The sequence below is a fragment of the Vitis riparia genome, chromosome 15 (genome assembly GCF_004353265.1).
Source record: "Vitis riparia cultivar Riparia Gloire de Montpellier isolate 1030 chromosome 15, EGFV_Vit.rip_1.0, whole genome shotgun sequence".
Lineage (NCBI taxonomy): Eukaryota > Viridiplantae > Streptophyta > Magnoliopsida > Vitales > Vitaceae > Vitis > Vitis riparia.
The window spans coordinates 12,919,194-12,938,793 of record NC_048445.1 but is presented as its reverse complement, the minus strand read 5'-3'; the positions used below and the strand labels follow the sequence as shown (position 1 = coordinate 12,938,793).

General features: G+C 36.4%; 1 protein-coding gene across 1 annotated transcript in view; it reads left to right on the top strand.

Moving 5' to 3' along the window:
* LOC117932481 (translation initiation factor eIF-2B subunit epsilon) overlaps positions 1-19,600 on the top strand; it is a 94,604-nt gene that overhangs the window by 48,561 nt on the left and 26,443 nt on the right. The window contains exons 8-12 of the mRNA XM_034853745.1: positions 9,557-9,636; positions 12,550-12,810; positions 12,890-12,966; positions 15,671-15,762; positions 17,331-17,413. Of these exons, the coding sequence (XP_034709636.1) occupies positions 9,557-9,636; positions 12,550-12,810; positions 12,890-12,966; positions 15,671-15,762; positions 17,331-17,413 (593 nt within the window). The remainder of the gene's footprint in view (positions 1-9,556; positions 9,637-12,549; positions 12,811-12,889; positions 12,967-15,670; positions 15,763-17,330; positions 17,414-19,600) is intronic.

Here is a 19,600-nt window from a genome sequence, read left to right as displayed (position 1 = left end):
CTAGAAAGCCTTCTAATAAACCACTCTCGTTTGCTCACAACATACTACTTGAAACTTTTGCTGCTATAGTGAAAAGGAGCAAGGAGAAATGATCCCTTTGTCTCAAATCTTCTAGTTGCTTTAATCCATCCTTTGACACTTCCATTCACTAAAATTGCAAAAATTGTCGAAGACAAGTAACTCCTTATCTAAGACTTCCATTTTGTACTAAACCCCTTCATTAATACATGATTAAAAAAATCCCAATCCATAGGATCATAAGCCTTTTGAAAATCAATCTTAATGACTATCCCTCCCTCTCCTGAGCATTTTTTCTCATCTACCATTTCATTGGTTGTCTATGTTGAAGCATTTTTCCTTTGTTGTTTGCATTTTTTTTTTCATTTTTAAAGGATCTTTAATCGTTGATATATTATCAAATTTTCTTTCTGAATGATTTTTGTTCTTATAGAAAACTTGAATTGTGAAACCTTTTATTTATTTATTCAATTATTATTATTATTTTAATAAGAAACAATAATTTTATTGCATTGCAATATTAAATACAAAGAAGGATGAGATATCTTTCCAAGAAGTACAAAATTACAAAATCTAATAAAAAATGCAGATCAATGCATATTAGTTCAAAAAGTCAAATCTACCTATAATCTATAGAGGTATAAAATTTCCTTTAAAAGAAATCATATGTCTAGCTCCATGTTTTGCTAGCACATCTATAGCATGATTGCCCAAGTGAGGAGCCTAAGAGAAGGAACATCCTAACTATGAAGAAAGATAAATAATTTGGTGCAATCACCCATAAAACTTTCATTGTCCTCTTTCTTTCTTAGCCACCCATGATATAACAATAGCAAAATGATCTCTTTCAAATTTGGATAGACCACAAGCTTGCACCTATAGCAACCCTTCTAAGAAGGCTAGAATTTTTGCCTCAATGATTAAATCTTGATTTGTAGGTTTAGAGAGTGCTCTTAACATTGTGCCAAAGTGATCACTAAGCAACCCTCTAATCCTTAATTGTCTTAGGTTGTACAAAGAACATCCATCAAAATTTAGTTTGTCAAAATTGATTGGAGGTGGTGGGCATTCACATAGTGTCTGAAGAATTTCTGAATTCCTTTATTGATTTTTTCGGTACACACCATACACATATATATACACAAATGACTGAATAAGAAAATATCAATCTAGCTTGATTCTCTCCTAAAATTAGGAAACTGAATCCTAAGGAAATATCCTAAATGATCTCTCCTTTTTTATTCCTAAAATACTTTCCTAAATTAAAATCCTAACTTTGAATGCCAAATTTCAACACTCCCCCTCAAGCTGGAGAATATATATCATATAATCCCAGCTTGCAAGTTAAGTCTTCGAAGTTAGGCCTAGGTAAAGCTTTGGTGAGGATGTCTGCGGTTTGGTGCTTGGTAGGAACGTAGTTCAATTTAACCGTCTCACTAGTCACCTTCTCTGTGATGAAGTGTCTGTCAATCTCAACGTGCTTGGTCCTGTCATGATGCACGGGGTTCTTTGCTATGCTTATAGCTGCCTGATTATCACACATCATCAAAATCGGAGATGAACTCGTTTGTCCCAGTTCACTAAGAACCCTTTTTATCCAAATCCCTTCACAGATTCCCTGTGCTAGAGCTCTGTACTCAGCTTCTGCACTACTTCTGGCTACAACTGATTGCTTCTTACTCCTCCAGGTAACAAGATTTCCCCAGACAAAAGAACAGTATCCAGAAGTGGACCGACCACCTGTCAATGATGTTTCCTGCCCAATCCGCATCTGAGTATACTTCATTGTCATGATTCTCTGTCTTTCTGAAGAATAGACCTTTCCCTGATGTCATTTTTAAATATCTAAGAATCCTGTAGACTACTTCCATGTGTTCCTCAGTGGGGCTGTGCATGAATTGACTTACAGCACTCACTGCAAAGCCAATATCTGGCCGAGTGTGTGAGAGATAAATCAGGCGCCCGACGTGTCGCTGATATCTCCCCCTGTCTACCGGTGTACTCTCTTTCTCGATACCAAGTTTCTTCTGACTATCCATAGGAGTATCAATTGGTTTGCATCCAAGCATACTGGTCTCCTTAAGAAGATCGAGTATGTATTTTCTTTGAGAGACTACAATTCCCTTCCTTGATCTAGCCACTTCCATACCAAGGAAATATTTCAAATTTCCAAGGTTTTTAACTTCAAACTCTTTTGACAAATACTTCTTCAAATTTTGTAATTCCTCCATATCATTCCCAGATAGAATAATATCATCGACATAGACTATCAATATGGCCATTTTCCCGGCATGAGACTTCTTGACAAATAGAGTATGATCATCCTGACCTTGTTTGTAGCCCAGCTTCAAGACTGCCTTTGTGAATCTATCAAACCAGGCTCGGGGAGATTGTTTAAGGCCGTACAAGGATTTTTGGAGTTTGCAAACCTGATTCTTTGCCATACTTCCTTCGAAACCAGGTGGTATTTCCATGTAGACTTCCTCTTCTAGGTCACCATTTAGAAACGCATTTTTTATGTCCAGTTGTTGCAAGCACCAATCTTGATTGACAGCCAATGAGAGAAGAATCCTGATAGTGTTCAGTTTTGCAATAGGAGCAAAAGTCTCCTGACAGTCTATCCCATAGGATTGTGTAAACCCTCTAGCTAGCAAACGAGCCTTGAATCTCTCGACTGATCCATCTGCTTTGTATTTTATGGTGAAAATCCACTTGCACCCCACGGGCCTCTTCCCAACCGGCAAATCTGTGATAGTCCATGTCCTATTCTTCTCAAGTGCATCAATCTCATCTTGTACTGCCTTCTTCCATTCTGAAATTTTGAATGCCTCTTGTATTGTGTTGGGAACCTGAGTATCATCAAGAGAAGTAGCAAATGCTCTGTAAGATGGTGATAACCCTTCATACGTAACATAATTTCCAATTGGATGATCTGTACATCTCCTAACACCCTTCCTCAATGCAATTGGCAGAGTAGAATCATCAATGCTGGGAATTAACACCTCTCCAGCCCTATCCTCACCCATGTTCTCTTCAGGTAGACTTGAAATGGAGTCAATATATTGGCCACATGTTGGCTGTGATTCGTGCTCTAATTCCTGTCTTTTCCTCCTCCTGATGTAAACTTGTAAGTTCTCATTAGCAAGTTGTGGGGCTATAGGTTGAATAGGCATGGGAGATTGGATGGTCACGGGAGAAGGAACATTTGTGGGCTGGGCTGGCTGGACTGATGACGGCATGGGTGTGGACAACTTAGTGGGCGCGGATTGGGAAGGAAACATCATTGACAGGCGGTCCACTTCTGGATACTGTTCTTTTGTCTGGGGAAATCTTGTTACCTGGAGGAGTAAGAAGCAATCAGTTGTAGCCAGAAGTAGTGCAGAAGCTGAGTACAGAGCTCTAGCACAGGGAATCAGAAGAGGCTGCACGGGTGTGAGGGAATTTTTTTAAGAGAAGTTGACGTGGGGATTGAAAGGTAAGCACTCTGGATGGCATACGGTTAATCAAATAGGTAGCTGTGAGAATGGCTTCCCCCCAGAAATAGTTTGGAACATTAGAGGAAAACATAAGGCACCGGGCAACCTCCAAGAGATGTCTATTCTTGCGTTCAGCCACCCCATTTTGTTGTGGGGTGTCAACGCAAGAACTTATGTGGATAATGCCGTGATTTTGAAGATAAGTACTGAGACTACTAGTAAAGTATTCCTTTGCATTATCTGACTTAAGGACTTGAATTTTGGAATTGAATTGATTTTGAACCATAAGATTGAAGGTTTGAAAAATGTGCCCAATCTCTGACTTTTCTTTCATAAGGAAAACCCATGTTACCCGTGTATGATCATCAACGAATCTCACAAACCATCGAGTGCCAGAAATATTTTTTATCCGTGAGGGACCCCACACATCACTATGTAATAAAGAGAAAACAGTCGAAGGTTTGTATGGGATTTGAGGATATACTGTTCGAGTATGCTTTGCAAACTGACAAATTTCACAGTGATAAGATGCTGGATTTTTATTGATAAATAATTTGGGAAACAATTTTGCAAGGTAAACAAAGATAGGATGACCAAGGCGATAGTGTAACATTATAATCTCACTATCTTTATTGACCTTAGAATTTGACACAGAATTGAAAGACTCTAATATACTCCGAGACTGTACGCAACTTGCTTGAGAGACTTGGTTTGAGAATTGGCCACATGGGAGGAGGTAGAGCCCGGAACACAATTCAGCACTGCCAATCATCTTCCCCGATTTCAAGTCTTGAAAAACACACGAGTTTGGATAAAATTTAGTAACACATTGGAGATCACGGGCCAATTTGCTAATGGACAAAAGATCACAATTCAAGTTTGGAACATGGAGAACAGAGTCAAGATACAAGTCTTTAGTAAGTTTTATGGAACCTGTCCCGACAATTTTTGACTTTGAACCATCAGCAATATGGACGGATGAATGACCATTACTTGGCTTGTAATTTGAAGAATGCAGCATCTCCTGTCATGTGATCAGAAGCACCTGTGTCCACTATCCATGGCTTCATTCCTCCTCGATTAGCAGTGAAGGCTATCCTGGTAGTACTGCCACTGCCAACTTGGCTTAATAGTTTCTGTAGCATCTCCATCTGCTCTTTGTTGAATGGACTCGGCTTGGGAACAGATGTGCTCTCAGAGTTGGCAGCCACGTGTGCTCTGCCATCTCTGTCAAACCGTGGCTTTGGTTTCCAATCAGCCGGTTTGCCATGAAGCTTCCAGCAAGCCTCTTTATAATGGCCTAGTTTCTTACAATAATCACACCATGGCCTATCCCGTTTCTGACGATTTCCACCACTACTATTAAATGACCGAGCAGCAAGGGCAGAGGCATCCAATGTTGGGGCAGGTTGCTCTTTGGATCCCATCATCAGAGAGAAAACCAGAGATATCGGCCTAATGGAAAAGAAAAACAACCGTGGCACCACCGGAAGGTAGAAGAACACTTCCCAAGGCACGTGCAGGGATTGGATGGCAGAAACAGGTATGAAGGGTGGCTAGTCGGCGTTAGGCGAGGCTGGAGAAGGAAGCGCGTCGTCGGAAAGTGGCTCACGCGCCCTCACGCGCCGGTGCGTGAGATGCAGTCGCCGGCCAGAAAAACGCGCGTGGCCGGCGCGTGGGTGGTTTTTTGGCTCCGGTGCTTTGGGAAAAATTGGAGATCTTCTCCAGGCGCTCCTTGTGGTGTGGGAAAAAGACTTCGCCGGAAAAGTTCGTCGGAAAAGTCGCCGGCGGTGAATGTTTTCTGACGACTATTCGACCGACCGGAAAGTCGTTTCCCGGAATTGATGACACGGGGAAACTGGAAAGAATTAGGTTTTCTCCCTTGGCTCTGAGAACAGGGACTGATGGCCGGAATGAGAGATGGCCAGAGAGAGAGATGGTCGGATTGAGAGATGGCCAGAGAGACTTGGCCGGAATGAATGATGGCCTGAATAAGAGGCGGCCAGAAGGGATTAGGGTTTCAGAAAACTGGCTCTGATACCATGAAGAATTTCTGAATTCCTTTATTGATTTTTTCGGTACACACCATACACATATATATACACAAATGACTGAATAAGAAAATATCAATCTAGCTTGATTCTCTCCTAAAATTAGGAAACTGAATCCTAAGAAAATATCCTAAATGATCTCTCCTTTTTTATTCCTAAAATACTTTCCTAAATTAAAATCCTAACTTTGAATGCCAAATTTCAACAGTCTCCTTAGTCAACCTCATGGTTTTGCAAACTAGGTGCTAGTCTTTCAAAATGAGGTTTAAAGGTATACTTGTAAATGCTTCATTGGAAGAAGCACACAAGGTAGAAGAGAAGTAAAATGAGTCCCAAATTGCTTTGAAAGACCTCCACTTGTCCTAAATTCCTACTCCTTTTTTGCCAAATAATCTAAATCAAAGCGAGGCTAGTAATGTGCAAAAGAATCTTGACTCGAAGAGGTCCCCTATAATCTCTAAAGAATATAACTAACATCTCCTACACCCTCTCGTGTAGAACCCGATCAATCCTTACAAGTCAACACAGTCTACATTATAATGTCAATGTTCTAAGGTAATGTAAAACAACATAATCTATAGATTTCTCACTCCCTTGACAAATAATACACCATTCTAGGTTAAGCACTTTGTATGATCTTTTTCTTTGGAGCAAGTCATTAGGATTGACCTTTTTCTTTGCTACAAGTCATGCAAAGACCCTCATTTTTTATAGGTATTTGGATTTTCAAATGAAATTTATAGAAATGAAAGGAACTAAATTGGTTGAAGCAAAGATAGCATTAAAGGAGCCAACTACGAACAATTCTAAGGATATCAAGGACCAAAATCTCACATCAGTAAAAGTGGGTAACAAATAGACCTAGGCTACAACAAATAGACTTAGGCTAAAGCAAATATTAGATAAGCTCATTCCTCAATTTCTTGCTCTAAGGGCTTACTACCAAAATTGAAGTTCTGAGATATAGTTGGAGAAGAGGAAATCAACATTGAGGTAATAGTAGAGTTTCTCAACTTCATTACTCTATAGATATTTGGAAATTGGTCACTTAAGGATCTATTACCCAATCGAAGATCTTCCTTGAAGCAAAATTTTTGTACTATTACCCAAAGAATAATGAGTGAAACGAAAAAAGTTTAAGTTTATGCAATAGTCTTCGAAGTGCATATATGTGACCACCTAATAACTTAGTCTACACTGGTACATACTATGTAGGGGTAGTGTAGAGATGAGTGACCATCTATTTCTACATTGTCCGTTCACTTCGGGGTTGCGACACAAGCTATTCATACTGGCGGGAATGGTGTGAGTTCAGCCTAGAAGTTATTGTAACATGATAACTATCTCTTATATGAGTTTTGGAAATTCTACTAGAGACAAAACCCTTTGGAATATTGCTTGTCACATTTTTATTTGGATCGTGTGGTAAGAGAGGAATGCTAGGATCTTTGAGGACAAATGAAGGACATCAGAGATGTTATGTGATTTAGTTCATTTCTTCACTTCCTTTTAGGCCTCTTGTATTAACGATTTTAAAGGCGTTCCTTTGAATGTCATTCAACTTAGTTGGCATTTGGTCTGTACACCACTTGGGTTGGGCCAACAATGAGATGAGCGTTGTCTTTTTTTTTTTTTTTTTTTTTTTTTTTTTTTTCACGAGATGAATTCCTTGTACATTTTTTGTGATACATCTTTTTTGTACAAATCTCCTTATATAGTGGAGGTTTTTAGTGGTTAGATCAGGTTTGTGTATTTATGGGGAGGATTCCTCATCCCTCTCATGAATTCTTTATATGTAAGTAATATAATATAATATATATATCTTTTTTTTGATTTAAAAAAAAAAAACATTGTTGGCTTCCCATTTATTAGAATGACCCTTAGATACTCAAGATGACCTTGTGCCAAGAAAGCATCACTCTTCCTATGGAACCTTCACAACCACTTCCCTAAAGGGCTATATTTTCCAAGGATATCCTCTCAATGGATAACCTTGGTTCCCTGTTTGGTTTACACGCTTGGTTCCAACATACAAGTTAATCTCTCTTCCCTTCCCCCTTCTTTATTGATATAATGGATTGCAAATGTTCAATTCACCATATTATTAAATATTTGGATCTTGTATCATCATCCTCCTAGATGCATTTTGTTTGAAGTATGTTAAAATGGATGGATAATTGATAGGGGAAAACCTTTTAAAGTCTTTTCAAGGAGGAAAAGGAAGACCTAAGTAGACTTTAAGTAGGATTAGTATTAATTAGAATTGAATTAAGATTAGTATTTGTTGGAGTCTAATTAGGATTAGCTAGTTAAGTTGTAATATAATTAGAATTTGAGTCATGATAGGTTATTAGAGTCCTAGTAGACTTTTGATGTTATAATTAGAATTTGAGTCATAATAGGTTATTAGAGTTCTAGTAGACTTTGGATTTCTTAGAGAAGCCTATAAATAGGCTAATCAATGTAAATCAAAGGGATGAATTGATTGATATTAATACTATTATATTTTTTTCATTGCAATTGTTGCAACCCTCAACGGTGAGACTCTATTGATTTTCTTCTAGGTGAGATTCCTAGAAGGCCTTAGTGAGAGACTCTTAAGGTTTTCATCTTTTCTTCACCGTTTCTTCTTTCTCTCTATTTTTTATCTTATTTTTTCTCTACCATTAACTTTATTCCTTGTTCCTTTCCTTACACCTTAAAAAAAAAACCCTAGCCCACCTACCCTCGAGTGTAGACAACCATCCTAGGGTTGTCCTACAATAATATTCTTATGTATAAAGTTATAATATTTTATAACTTTAGGAATATTTTACTTATGGCAAGTGATGTTGAGAAGGATGACAAAATGGATGCTAATTGTTGGTTCAATTATGAAACTAAAATAGTAAGACTTTGTGTGTTCATGTTTGTTGATTGCAATGTGCAAATGGATTTCCTAGTTCTCTTTTTACTATGGAAGAAAAAGATGCATAATATTTAGGCATAAATACCATATCCTGCCTTTGCTTTTATGTGTGGCTTTGTGCGAGTTAATGTTTAGCTAGGTTCATATGTAAATTACTTCTATGGTATCCATACTTGTTAACTCATAAAACGTATTGTGTATTATTTTTTTATTTTTCAATGTCGTGTATCTTATTGTATTGTGTATTGTAAGTTTTTTATAAAGTGCAAAATAAATAGAAAAATATGTATATGTGTGTATATCTATTTGAAGTTTGAAGTATAGAGTAATATATAATCAATTTTATGGAAGATAGTAGGATCTAAAAAGTTAAACTATATCATATCATATGAAAACATTGAATGCTGAAGTTTTGACAAGTTTAAATTAGCAAAATATGACCTTAATATATGGATTCATCATAAAATCCACAAAAATAAACTTCTTCAATTTTTAGCCATAATATTTTGTTTTAAATTCTAACTAGGTATATACACTTATTGTGTTGTTAATCTCTCTCTCTTTCTCTCTCTCTATATTATATATTTATATATACACCTTTATAAAAAGATCTAATATTTTAAGTAAAAATTTTTATTCACTAATCATCATCATTTTCATCGTCAACATTCAAACCATTCAAATAATTTTTTTTTTTAATATTCATTGTAAAATTAAACTTGACTTCTAATATAGCATTTGATAACAAGAAGTTAACTTTTCATATAAGATTATTTTACCCATTTCTCCTTTTTACAATCATTTTTTAATCTTTTAGTATATTTTAAGCAATTAATTTAAAAATTCTTTTAACAAATATATATATATATATATATATATATATATAAATTGATTTTTTTTTTTAAATATAGAAAATAGTTGAAGATATATGTATTGTTGAATCGTAATATCATGTATCGTAAGATACACATTAAAATAAGATATGGATTGTGATATGTATCGATTTCCATAAAAAATGTATTGTATCGTTGTATCATATTGTGTATCGTAAGTTTTTAACAACTATGATGGTATCTCCTTATTATAAATTGTTTGATTTGCAGCAATCACCAGTACAGTAGATAAGTTGAATGGGGTGTTGACATGTAAATTACCTGAGACAGAGGCTTGGTCTACTTCTGAGGTCAGTTAGAGTTTGATTTCCTATTATTTGCAGGCCTCGATCACCTAGTCTGTTTGTATAAAACCATTTTAATGCATATTTGTCACTGCTGTGATAAATTTTCGTCTGAGCATCTGCATATGATTTCAAAAAAAAAATTGATGGTATTCAATCTTTTTTTTTTTTTTTTTTTAATATATATAATTAGAAACAAAACATTGATGGGAATTAATAAGTACAAGGAATAATGAGAAGTCTTTCCAAAGTTTGCAAAAAATTGATAAAAAAGTTAAATTGGATGTACTGTGCTAACGGAGTAGCAAATAGCTGCATGTCTAAAGATGTAATAAAAGTATGCACAATTAAAAAGATGAAAAATTTCTGGGGGAATAATATAGAAGAGACGATAGATGAACTACACTAAAGGAATAGCAAAATAGCTGCACAACTAACGAAGTAATAAAAGTATGTACATCACCAAAGACTACACAATTATGGGGTGATAAACGGTTTTCTGATAAATGAAATTAACTGACTGCTTGTTTGTTGAGTAAATTTGCAACATAATCAGCTAAATATAGAGTCCAAAACAAAGAGTGATCCAAGTCCATCTTTAATGTATCATATCTGCCATTATATGTCTAATCACTTCTTTGTGACTTAGAGTCCTATCAAATCACAATAGCACAATCCCCTTCCACGAAAAGATTGAAGACACTCAAAGCCTCAACCTACAACCAGTCCTCCAAAAGTGCTAAGCATAGAACCCAATGGTGAAAGACTCTCTCACTAGTTTTGACAAGGCTCTCAAGACTGTACCCCAATGAATCCTATCTTCCAACCCTTGTAGGATGGTATTTATTAAATTGAGAAGAGGCTAAGAGAGGAAGAAGGGCACTCAAAAGCGTATCAAAAAAGCTAAAGCCTAACAACCTAGGCCATAGAGATAAACTTCTAGGTTCTGTCCTGTGATATATGAGACTGAAATTCCAAATCAAACTATATTCTCATCCATTTTTGCAAAGGATTTTATGGAGGATGAAACATTCATTTCTGTTTAGGCTCATTTGGAATGAGCATAACCTAGGATTATCTCTTGAGTGCTAGGATCAGGCCTTAAAGGAGGCATTATTTAGAGTTCTATATGATTGGTGTAGGGATTCATTGGGGATGGTCATATTTCGACTAGACTAGTTTAGGGCCTTTCTCTTTGTTTCTTCTTTTATTTTGTTCTTTTGTTTTCTGGTATCCTTCATATGCTTTTTGTACACCCAGGTCATGTCCCTATTTTTCATTTAGGTACCTTTTGATGTAATTTTATTTTCCCTACTGAAAATCTTTTTTCCCCCCTCATTAGAATGGGGTATGGGTGTTTGTAAAAATGAACTGAGAAATATATGTTTGTAAAAATGAATTAAGGGTTATGAGTGTTTGTAAAAATGAATCAAGGGGTATGGATGTTTATAAATGTGAACCGAGGTGTATGGGTGTTTGTAAAAGTGAACGAAGGGGCATGGGTGTTTGTAAATGTGAACCAAGGGATATGGGTGAACTTGGAATTCTAGTAACCCCATCCTAACCCCTTTTTGTTTGTGTCATACCTCGGGGCTCCTTTTAGAACCAAATAAATAGAGAGTGAAAACTTGCATCTTTTCTCTTTTTCTTTTTTATCAAATTAATTGCAAATAAATGGTTAACATTTACTGTAGACTCACTAGCTCAATGATTGTAGAGGACAATTACTTCTCCATAGAGGACACATCTCACACAATGTGTTTTGGCATGTCTTCAACTGAGAAATGAACATAAAAAGAGAAATCTTGGAAACCTGGGAAATGACTTCTAGACAATAATGTGACCATGGATGCCTGCCAAAGATAAAATCAACTACTCTAATCCCACACTAAACCACATAGTTGGGATATTCCTTTAGTTAGGTTCTTCACCTGAGAAGTCATGCAGTGGAATTGTTATTAAAGCATGAAGCATCACATTTAGACTCTTTTCTTGGATATTTCTAACCTCCATGAATTATAGTGAGCATTGTCCTAACCATTTTAACCTGTGTATATAGATTTTCCTTTTTGAATTAACATACTCTTATAGTCCTATTTCTCATACTTTATGCAGAGGATTTTTGTACTTGGTGGAAAGATTTTTCATCCTCCTTTATATTTTCTATTTTAATGCAATGAAATGGTTGTTTTGATCCAAAAGAAAATAAAAAAACCAAAAAATAAGAAGACAAGAATGAAAATTTTCCACATGGCAGAACAATGAAGCATCAATAGATCTGCAGCCTCCATGACTCCTTCAAGGGAGCATGTGGATGCAAATTCATTTGTACAGTCACAAAGTTCCAGATGTTGCTAGTGAAATGGGATGCTGCCTTCCTTTCTTAGCTAATCAAGCTATAAATCAGTTACCTAAGGAGATAACACTTGGTTTGTTTTGTTCGAGACTTTTTTCCTCTTTGAGTATGTAGAGCTACTGCAATGTGTACATCGCTCTGTCTGCTTATAGTCTATGCAGATGGTAGTAAGTTTTGAAGAAGTATGCATTTCTGCTTTTTCATCAGCAATTGTATATCTTGAAAAGATTGCTCATCCGTCTTTGTATTTATCATTCAATGAAATGAATATATTTTGTCTCTGGTAAAAAACAAAAAGAAGAAAGAAAAAAAGAAAAATTCATTTGTACAGTCATCAGAGCTGAAATGTATGCTTCTTCCTTATGGTGATCTTGCTGAAAGAATGACTGTTTGCTATATCTTTTAGATTCCATCCTTCCCTAATTCTGGTAATAAAAGAAAATCCTTGAAAGAACTGGGCCTTGGTGCCTTACAGCTCTTCATCTAATATGCCATTAATGGTGGGAGTTGTGGGATTGAATGTATCTTTGCATCTTCTGACACGAGTTACAATAACTTAGCAGGTTGGTTCTGGTGGGGTTGGTTATATTTGGTCAATTTGTGAAGGAGGTCATGAAGAAGAGTGGAGGCACTCTGTTGCACCAACTCCTGCTGATAAACTTACTGAGGTCATGCAAGCCACAGATGATGACCTGGAGTTAACAACTCAAGGCAGCAATGTTCTCCTACCTTCTGGAGAGTTGGTACCTGACTCTAACAGTAATATTTCTGAAGATGACGATAATGAAGATTCTAGAGATGACTCTGTCTACTTTGAGAAAGAGGTGATTGATATATCAACCAGAATGCTGGTGATGATTACACATTTCTGCAAACTGATAGCTTGTCCTTTTCTATTTGCAGGTAGAAGCAACTTTCCTTAGGGCTGTTCATGAAAATGTAAAAGAAGACCATGTTATCTTAGAAGTGAATTCACTGCGGTATGTTATGTTGTTCTCCTTCCTTTCTTCCTTTCGAAGCTGTGTCAACAACTAAACGCACTTTAGTTTTTCTGTTGGGTAACTAATAATTCCAGAAGATAGATAGCATCATTTGTAAAATTTCAATATTTCAGTCTCTGTAAATAGTCCAAAGTGTAGAAGTTAATTTTTTTTTGGAAAAGCAGTTGGGTATGCTTCCTGATTCTATTTTATATTTCCAGATTATGACATTCTGATAACATTTTAATTTCACACATTCTCTTTCATTTTCATTTTCGTTTTGCTTACCCACTTTCTCCTTTGTGTCCATAGTCCACAAGCTACAAATGGAGATCACACCTCTCTAGTTCTCTCTCTCTGGGTGTGCATTTGTGGATCTGTGTTCGCAGATGTGTCTTTTCTTCTTTTTTCTTCAAAGATAAAGGATTTTTCCCCCTGAATTGCCACCCCAGGATCAGGATGATTAGAGAATTAGGAGTGGCACACTTGTAGGTAACATATAGAAGGAAACAAAATTTCCACCAATTTTTTTTTCTTCTAAATGTGCGGTGCTAAGACTCATCCTTACGAGCTTTCCCAAATGCCCTAACAAAAGCAGCGTAAAGAGGCAACGTGCAGATACAGGAACCTTTCCCAACTTGTGTTGTTACTCAACTACAAGAATTACAAAATTGCTTAAGTGTCCCAACACTCATATGGAGTCAGAGAACCCACCCCACAATGCTTACAATTTTATCAAGAATTCTCCCTTTGAGTCTCTCTACAATGTAGGAGGCTTTTATACACATGGCTATTTGTTTGAATTTTCCTTGAAGTGGTGGTTGTGCAACTGCTACAACCACATAGCTAATGACACTCTTTCAAACCAAGGTGTCCCTTCATGCCATATGCAACCACAAGCTATCTCACGTTCCCTTCATGCTGTGCCAAGGCTGTTGCACTCAAGGTGCCTCTTCCTAAAGGGTGCCAAGTAACTTCCTTCAAGATGCCTCTTGCCAACAGGTGCCAAGTAACCACCCTCTGCAACTCAGCCAAACGACCCCTTCTCTAAATGGATCAGGCCAGGATAATGTTTAGTCCGTGTTTGCAAGTCAGTCCATGCCAATTTGATATCTTGCCCTTAATGCTGGTGTGTCAAGCCCACATCAAGCACCTGTTTAGTGTGCCAACCAATGCGAACCAACATCTTACCTTAGTCATCCAATTATGTCCAGCCCTCTCTGATGCATCAGTGTGCTTTACCCCACACACTGATGCCCATCCCCATGGTATGGCAAGGTCCATGGCACATTGGAGCTTCAGTTTGTGTAATCAACCATCTGATGCAAGGCCCCTCTGTATCTTGCTTGTGCCAGCCATGCACCATGTCTGTTGGTGTAATTGCTGTAACAACACCCCATGTTGTGACCAAGCCTTCTTAGTTGCAGCAATGAACTATAGCATTGTGCCCATGGCCTAGTTGTTATTGTGCACACGGCATTGGACCCTTGTGCCACGCATAACCATCTGTCTGAGTCGGTCATATTTATTGCAGCACCATTATGCTATGGCATTGCGTCCATGGCTTCCTGAATTGCCTCAGTGCACAAGGTTGAGTGCCCTCATGCCAGCACTAGGGAGGGAGAGGCTACACTAACCCCTATGCCATTGCGACCATGGGTTGCATGCTACACATGTTGTGGAGCACATGTGTGTGTGCTAGCATGCCATTTGTGTGCCATGGCCATGCCTTGGTGCCCACCTTGAGTCACCTACCACCCCTTAAAGAGCAACTTAAGCAGTTTTGGAAAATTTTGGAGGAGACATCAAACCTGCTTGAGGAAGCATAATGGGTTTATTTATTAAAAAATAAATAAATCCCCCATAAGCCTCACATTGCATTTGTACCATTGTTGTGGCTGCATCTGGGTGCATGTCTTGGTGTTGAGGGTGCAGAAGTGCGCAGGTGTGCAGGCTGGGTGCGTGTGCAGGCGTGGGAGTGTGTGCATAGGGGAGCGAGAGTGTGCATGCGGGCGTGCACAGGGCATTGAGCGTGCTGCCTGGTGTGCGCGCAGCCCTGCTGCCAGCTTAAGTGTTGCCTCAACACTTTGCCTCCTAAGTGATGCCCACCAAACCTCCATGTCTTCCTTGCTTCCTTTGTAGGGTCCTCATGGGTGCAAGGCCTACCCATGAGGCCCTTCATGCCACTGTCCGGGTCAAGGGGCTAAGGGGCTAATAACTAGTATGATTGCACTAACCAGAGTAGCCACACATCTAGAAAAAAAATTCAGTGGAAAACTTAGTTATCTTAATATGTAAATTTGCCCAGCTGGCCAGTTAAAGTCGTATTGCAATTCCTTTATGAGAAAAAGAGGGAAATTCAAAATTGAAAACAAATGATGAAGTTGTTTCTCAAAAAGGAAAGTTGTAATTGACTTAAAGTAGTCATTCATAAAAAAGGGTAAAATTTGACATAAAACAAGATTAAGCTTGAATTATATTTAACCTTCCTTGTTACATGTAGTTGGTAGAGATGTTTTCGTTTACGAAGTATCTTAATAGTTTTCACTTTAAACTCTTTCCTGCATCTATTTTCTGACATTCTAATATTTGAGTCATTTTTTTGCACTTTGTTGCTGAAGGAATTCTCATATATACTGTCTGCAATGATCAGTTGCTTGATGATATTTTACCATATCATTTGTTTGCCTATTCCATCTTTTAGGTTGTCATACAATATGACATCTGCTGACTGTGCTGGCGCATTATTCTATTCAGTAATGAAATTGGCTTTAGAAACTCCATGTAATTCAAATAGTAAGTCTTCTCCTACCATAGTCCTTGTTTTTTTATATATTCAGTCGCTTGGAATGTGAAAATGCTTAAAACTTTGATGTACATGTACTGATATAGTTGTGCAAAACTTTTAACTGGTGAGTGCAAGTTCTAGTGTCCATCTTAGTGGAACATTTGATTACAGGTATAGATATCAGAAAATGGACTTGATCCCTGGAGGATGGTGTTGCTAATTCATTACATAAATTGGAAGCATGCTACGTTTTATCAGGGAAAAAAAAAAAAGAAGCTAAAATCAACTGCTCCATTGTTTAGTTATGAGAGCTAATATATCATCATCTCCCCAAGTCACAAGTTTGTGTTTCTAGTAAATGAGCTTATTGCCAGTTGCAATCTGTGATGTATGATGCATAGAAAGTATGTCATGAATGTCTTTCATGAAATGTTTAATTTTAAAAACTTGAATTATTTATTCATTCATTATAAACCAGTTATGGTGATAGCATCAGTTCTGTGGTTCAACACCTTAATCTGTTTTACAGGCTATGACTAGTGACACAACAAACATATTTTTCCTTACTCTTTGACTGACCATTCATAAGTAACTTAGTTAAATGCACTCTACCCTTCTTGTGCATGTGTACATACAAACACGTGTATATGCACCTGTTAACCTTGTTTTATTTATTACATGCAAGCACGTGTAAACACACACAAGCACACACATGCACATGCAAGTTTATACATACACACCTGCATGCATTTTACATGCTTATACACACATGCACGACTCAAACATGTGCATGAAGACATACATGCATGCATTTATGCCTATGGATACACTCACATACGCTCATGCCCACACACACACAAGGTTCAAAAGATCAACCAAGTCTAGTACAACTCAATTGAGTCATATTTGCCTCACTGAGGTAAGGAATTCTGATACCTGAGTTACAATCAGTGTTTTGATGATAACTCGGCTTGAATTGGATGACTCGGTCTATTTATCAAAATGTCTCACTTGACTCAGCTTAGTTTTGAAAACAGCTTTGAGTTATGGCACAAAATCTCCCTTCTTATTCTTCTTTATTGCTAACTACATATACCTTCATGGTCATGGTGGTTGAAACTTAAGAAATGTGGTTTTTTAACTATTCTGTTTTGTTTTTTCTCAAAGACTTGTTGAGAACTGTTTTCTAAGAACATAACCAAACATGACCTTAATTTCTTGACTAGTAGCATTTATGTAGAACAAAACATGTTGGCAAGGACTCTTTGTTCTCTGGTTGTGTTATCGGTTTTTCCCCTTCAATTTAAGATAACCTTGTATCCACTACTTATTTTTGCATCATTTGCCACATCCATTTAAGATCTCATATTATTTGGTTGAATGCACCAACTTCTTTGGTGGGAGTAGTTTTCTTTAATCAAGCCATGTTTGAAACTGGGTTGTGCACTGGCAGTTCAATGTTGTATGGTTGTCATTGCTACTTCATTTTAGTACAAGCATATATTATTTCTTAACTGTTTCTTCTACTAATGTTTAACGGGTTACAACTAACAATGACTTTGACAATCTATTCTAGGTGAATTGCTTAAAAATGTTGCTAGTGTAATTACCAGATGGCAAAAACTTATAAAGTCTTACCTACAAAGCATGGATGAGGAGGTTTGTATTCTTTTATCTTCTTGGCAAATAGCTATCGTCATTATTTTCAATTTGTAATTTAGTATTTTACCTGGATTTGATAAAAGATTCACTCTCTTTTAAGCTTAAAAGATAGTTGTAGGAGGTACCTACTTACTATTGGTATTTTTCATTCTCTTCTTTTTATGGTATTTAATCTTTTGAAAGTATAACATTGCTTTAAAATTCTGTAATGCATGGGTTTACCCTTGTCAAGTATCAATTTATATGGAAAAAAAGAAAAGAAAAAACTTTAAATAAAATAGATTCAATATTCATCAAAGAAATTTGAGAATGGTGCTACTCATAGATCTAGTGTAAGATGTATGAAGAGGAGAGATGTTTATGGATTGTCAAGCAACTGTAGAATGCCGATAAAGTCAAAGGTAGGGGTGCCAATTTTGACACGACTAAAAAAGGACACAAATTTTAGCTACGTCACCCATATAAATTTATTAATTTTATATATTTAAAAATGAAAAATATTAAAAATATTTTTATTTACAAATATCATATGATTAAAAAGATTTAATAAGTAAAATTTTATATATTTCATTATAAAGATTAAAAATATTTTACAATTAAAGCATTAAACAAGTATAGAATTAAACTTTTAATTTATTTTTATATTATAATCATATTATAATTAAAATAATTAAAATTTAAAAAATTAAAACTTAAAAGTTGAAGCAACTAAAAAGTATTTTAAAATCATATATTTATAAATTTTAAATTTTAAATGGTTAAATAAGTTAAAATTATGCTCACGAATTAATGGAATAGAATTATATTAATGGGTCATCTATATCAATTCTTACATAAGTCAACTGAACCCATTTAATAAATGGGGTTAAATAGGTTGCGTTATGTTACACATGTAATAAAAGATTGATGTTCGTGTTAGGTTATCCTGACACAATTATTAAATAGGTCATATTCAAGTTGAGTAAATTTTCACTATTTCTTACCTTGACATGATAGGACTCATTGCCATCCCTGGTCAAAGGGGTAATTGTATTAGATGGCTTGAAGGCTTCATATGCTCTATGGTACAAAATTCAAGCCACTAAGGAGCAAAATGTTCAAAGAAATGAAACTGAAACAGGGCTATCAAAGTAAGATAAACGTTCATACAAGAAACAATAGAATAAGAAGTAAATGGATTCCTCAAAAGTTAGGTGAGCCACAAACTGATGATAAAATAAAAGTGTGAGTGGAAGAAAGGAAGAGAGAAGAAAATGATTTCTAGCTTGATTTGACCATAAAAGTTTTACAAGGTATAAATACATGATTGGTACAACTATTAAGGAAAAAAAGTCTAATATACAATTAAGTGAAAATGGGACAATTAAGGAACCAGATCCTAGTGACCCAAAGTTTGATTCATGGGATGCTAAAAATTCCATGATAATGTCTTGGTTGTTGAATTCTATTCAACTAGAGATTCTTAAAACCTATTTTTTCTCTCTCTCAACAACAAAGGAGGTATGGGATGCCACTGCTTAGACATATTCCAATATGACAGATTTTGCTCAAATCTATGAGTTAAAAAACAGAATCGGCAACACTAAGCAACAAGAGTCCTCAGTGACATTCTACTATAACAAACTCTAGAGCTTGTGGCAGGAAGTAGACCATTACCAATATTTTGAGATGGAATCTGCTAGGGATACAGTGAAGCTGAAAAAACTACTTGACCCAGACTGGATATTTGAGTTTCTTGCTGGGCTAAATCCTGAGTTAGATCGGATTAGGGCTTAAATCCTTGGAAAGGACTCTCTTCCCCCACTAAGAGAGGTATATGCTCTTGTTAGGATTTTGGAAAGCAGAAGAGAAGTTATGTTGGGACCATTTACATAAGAAAATTCTGCTTAAAATTCAGTTACAGTACTTCATAAAGAAGAACAAAAAAGGATGAGGATAAGGATTTAAGGCGGTGTAAATATTGTAATAAGTCGAGACATACAAAGGAGACATGCTGTAAACTACATGACAAACCACAATTTGGACAAAAAGGGGATAAATTTGCTTACAAGAATAACAAGTTATTGTAGATTACTATGGAAGCTACACCAGAAAAATCCTCCCAGCCATCTACTTTAAACGAAGCCCCATTCACAAAGGAACAATTAGACCTTGCACAAAATGCTAGGACAAGCATTTGAGGCG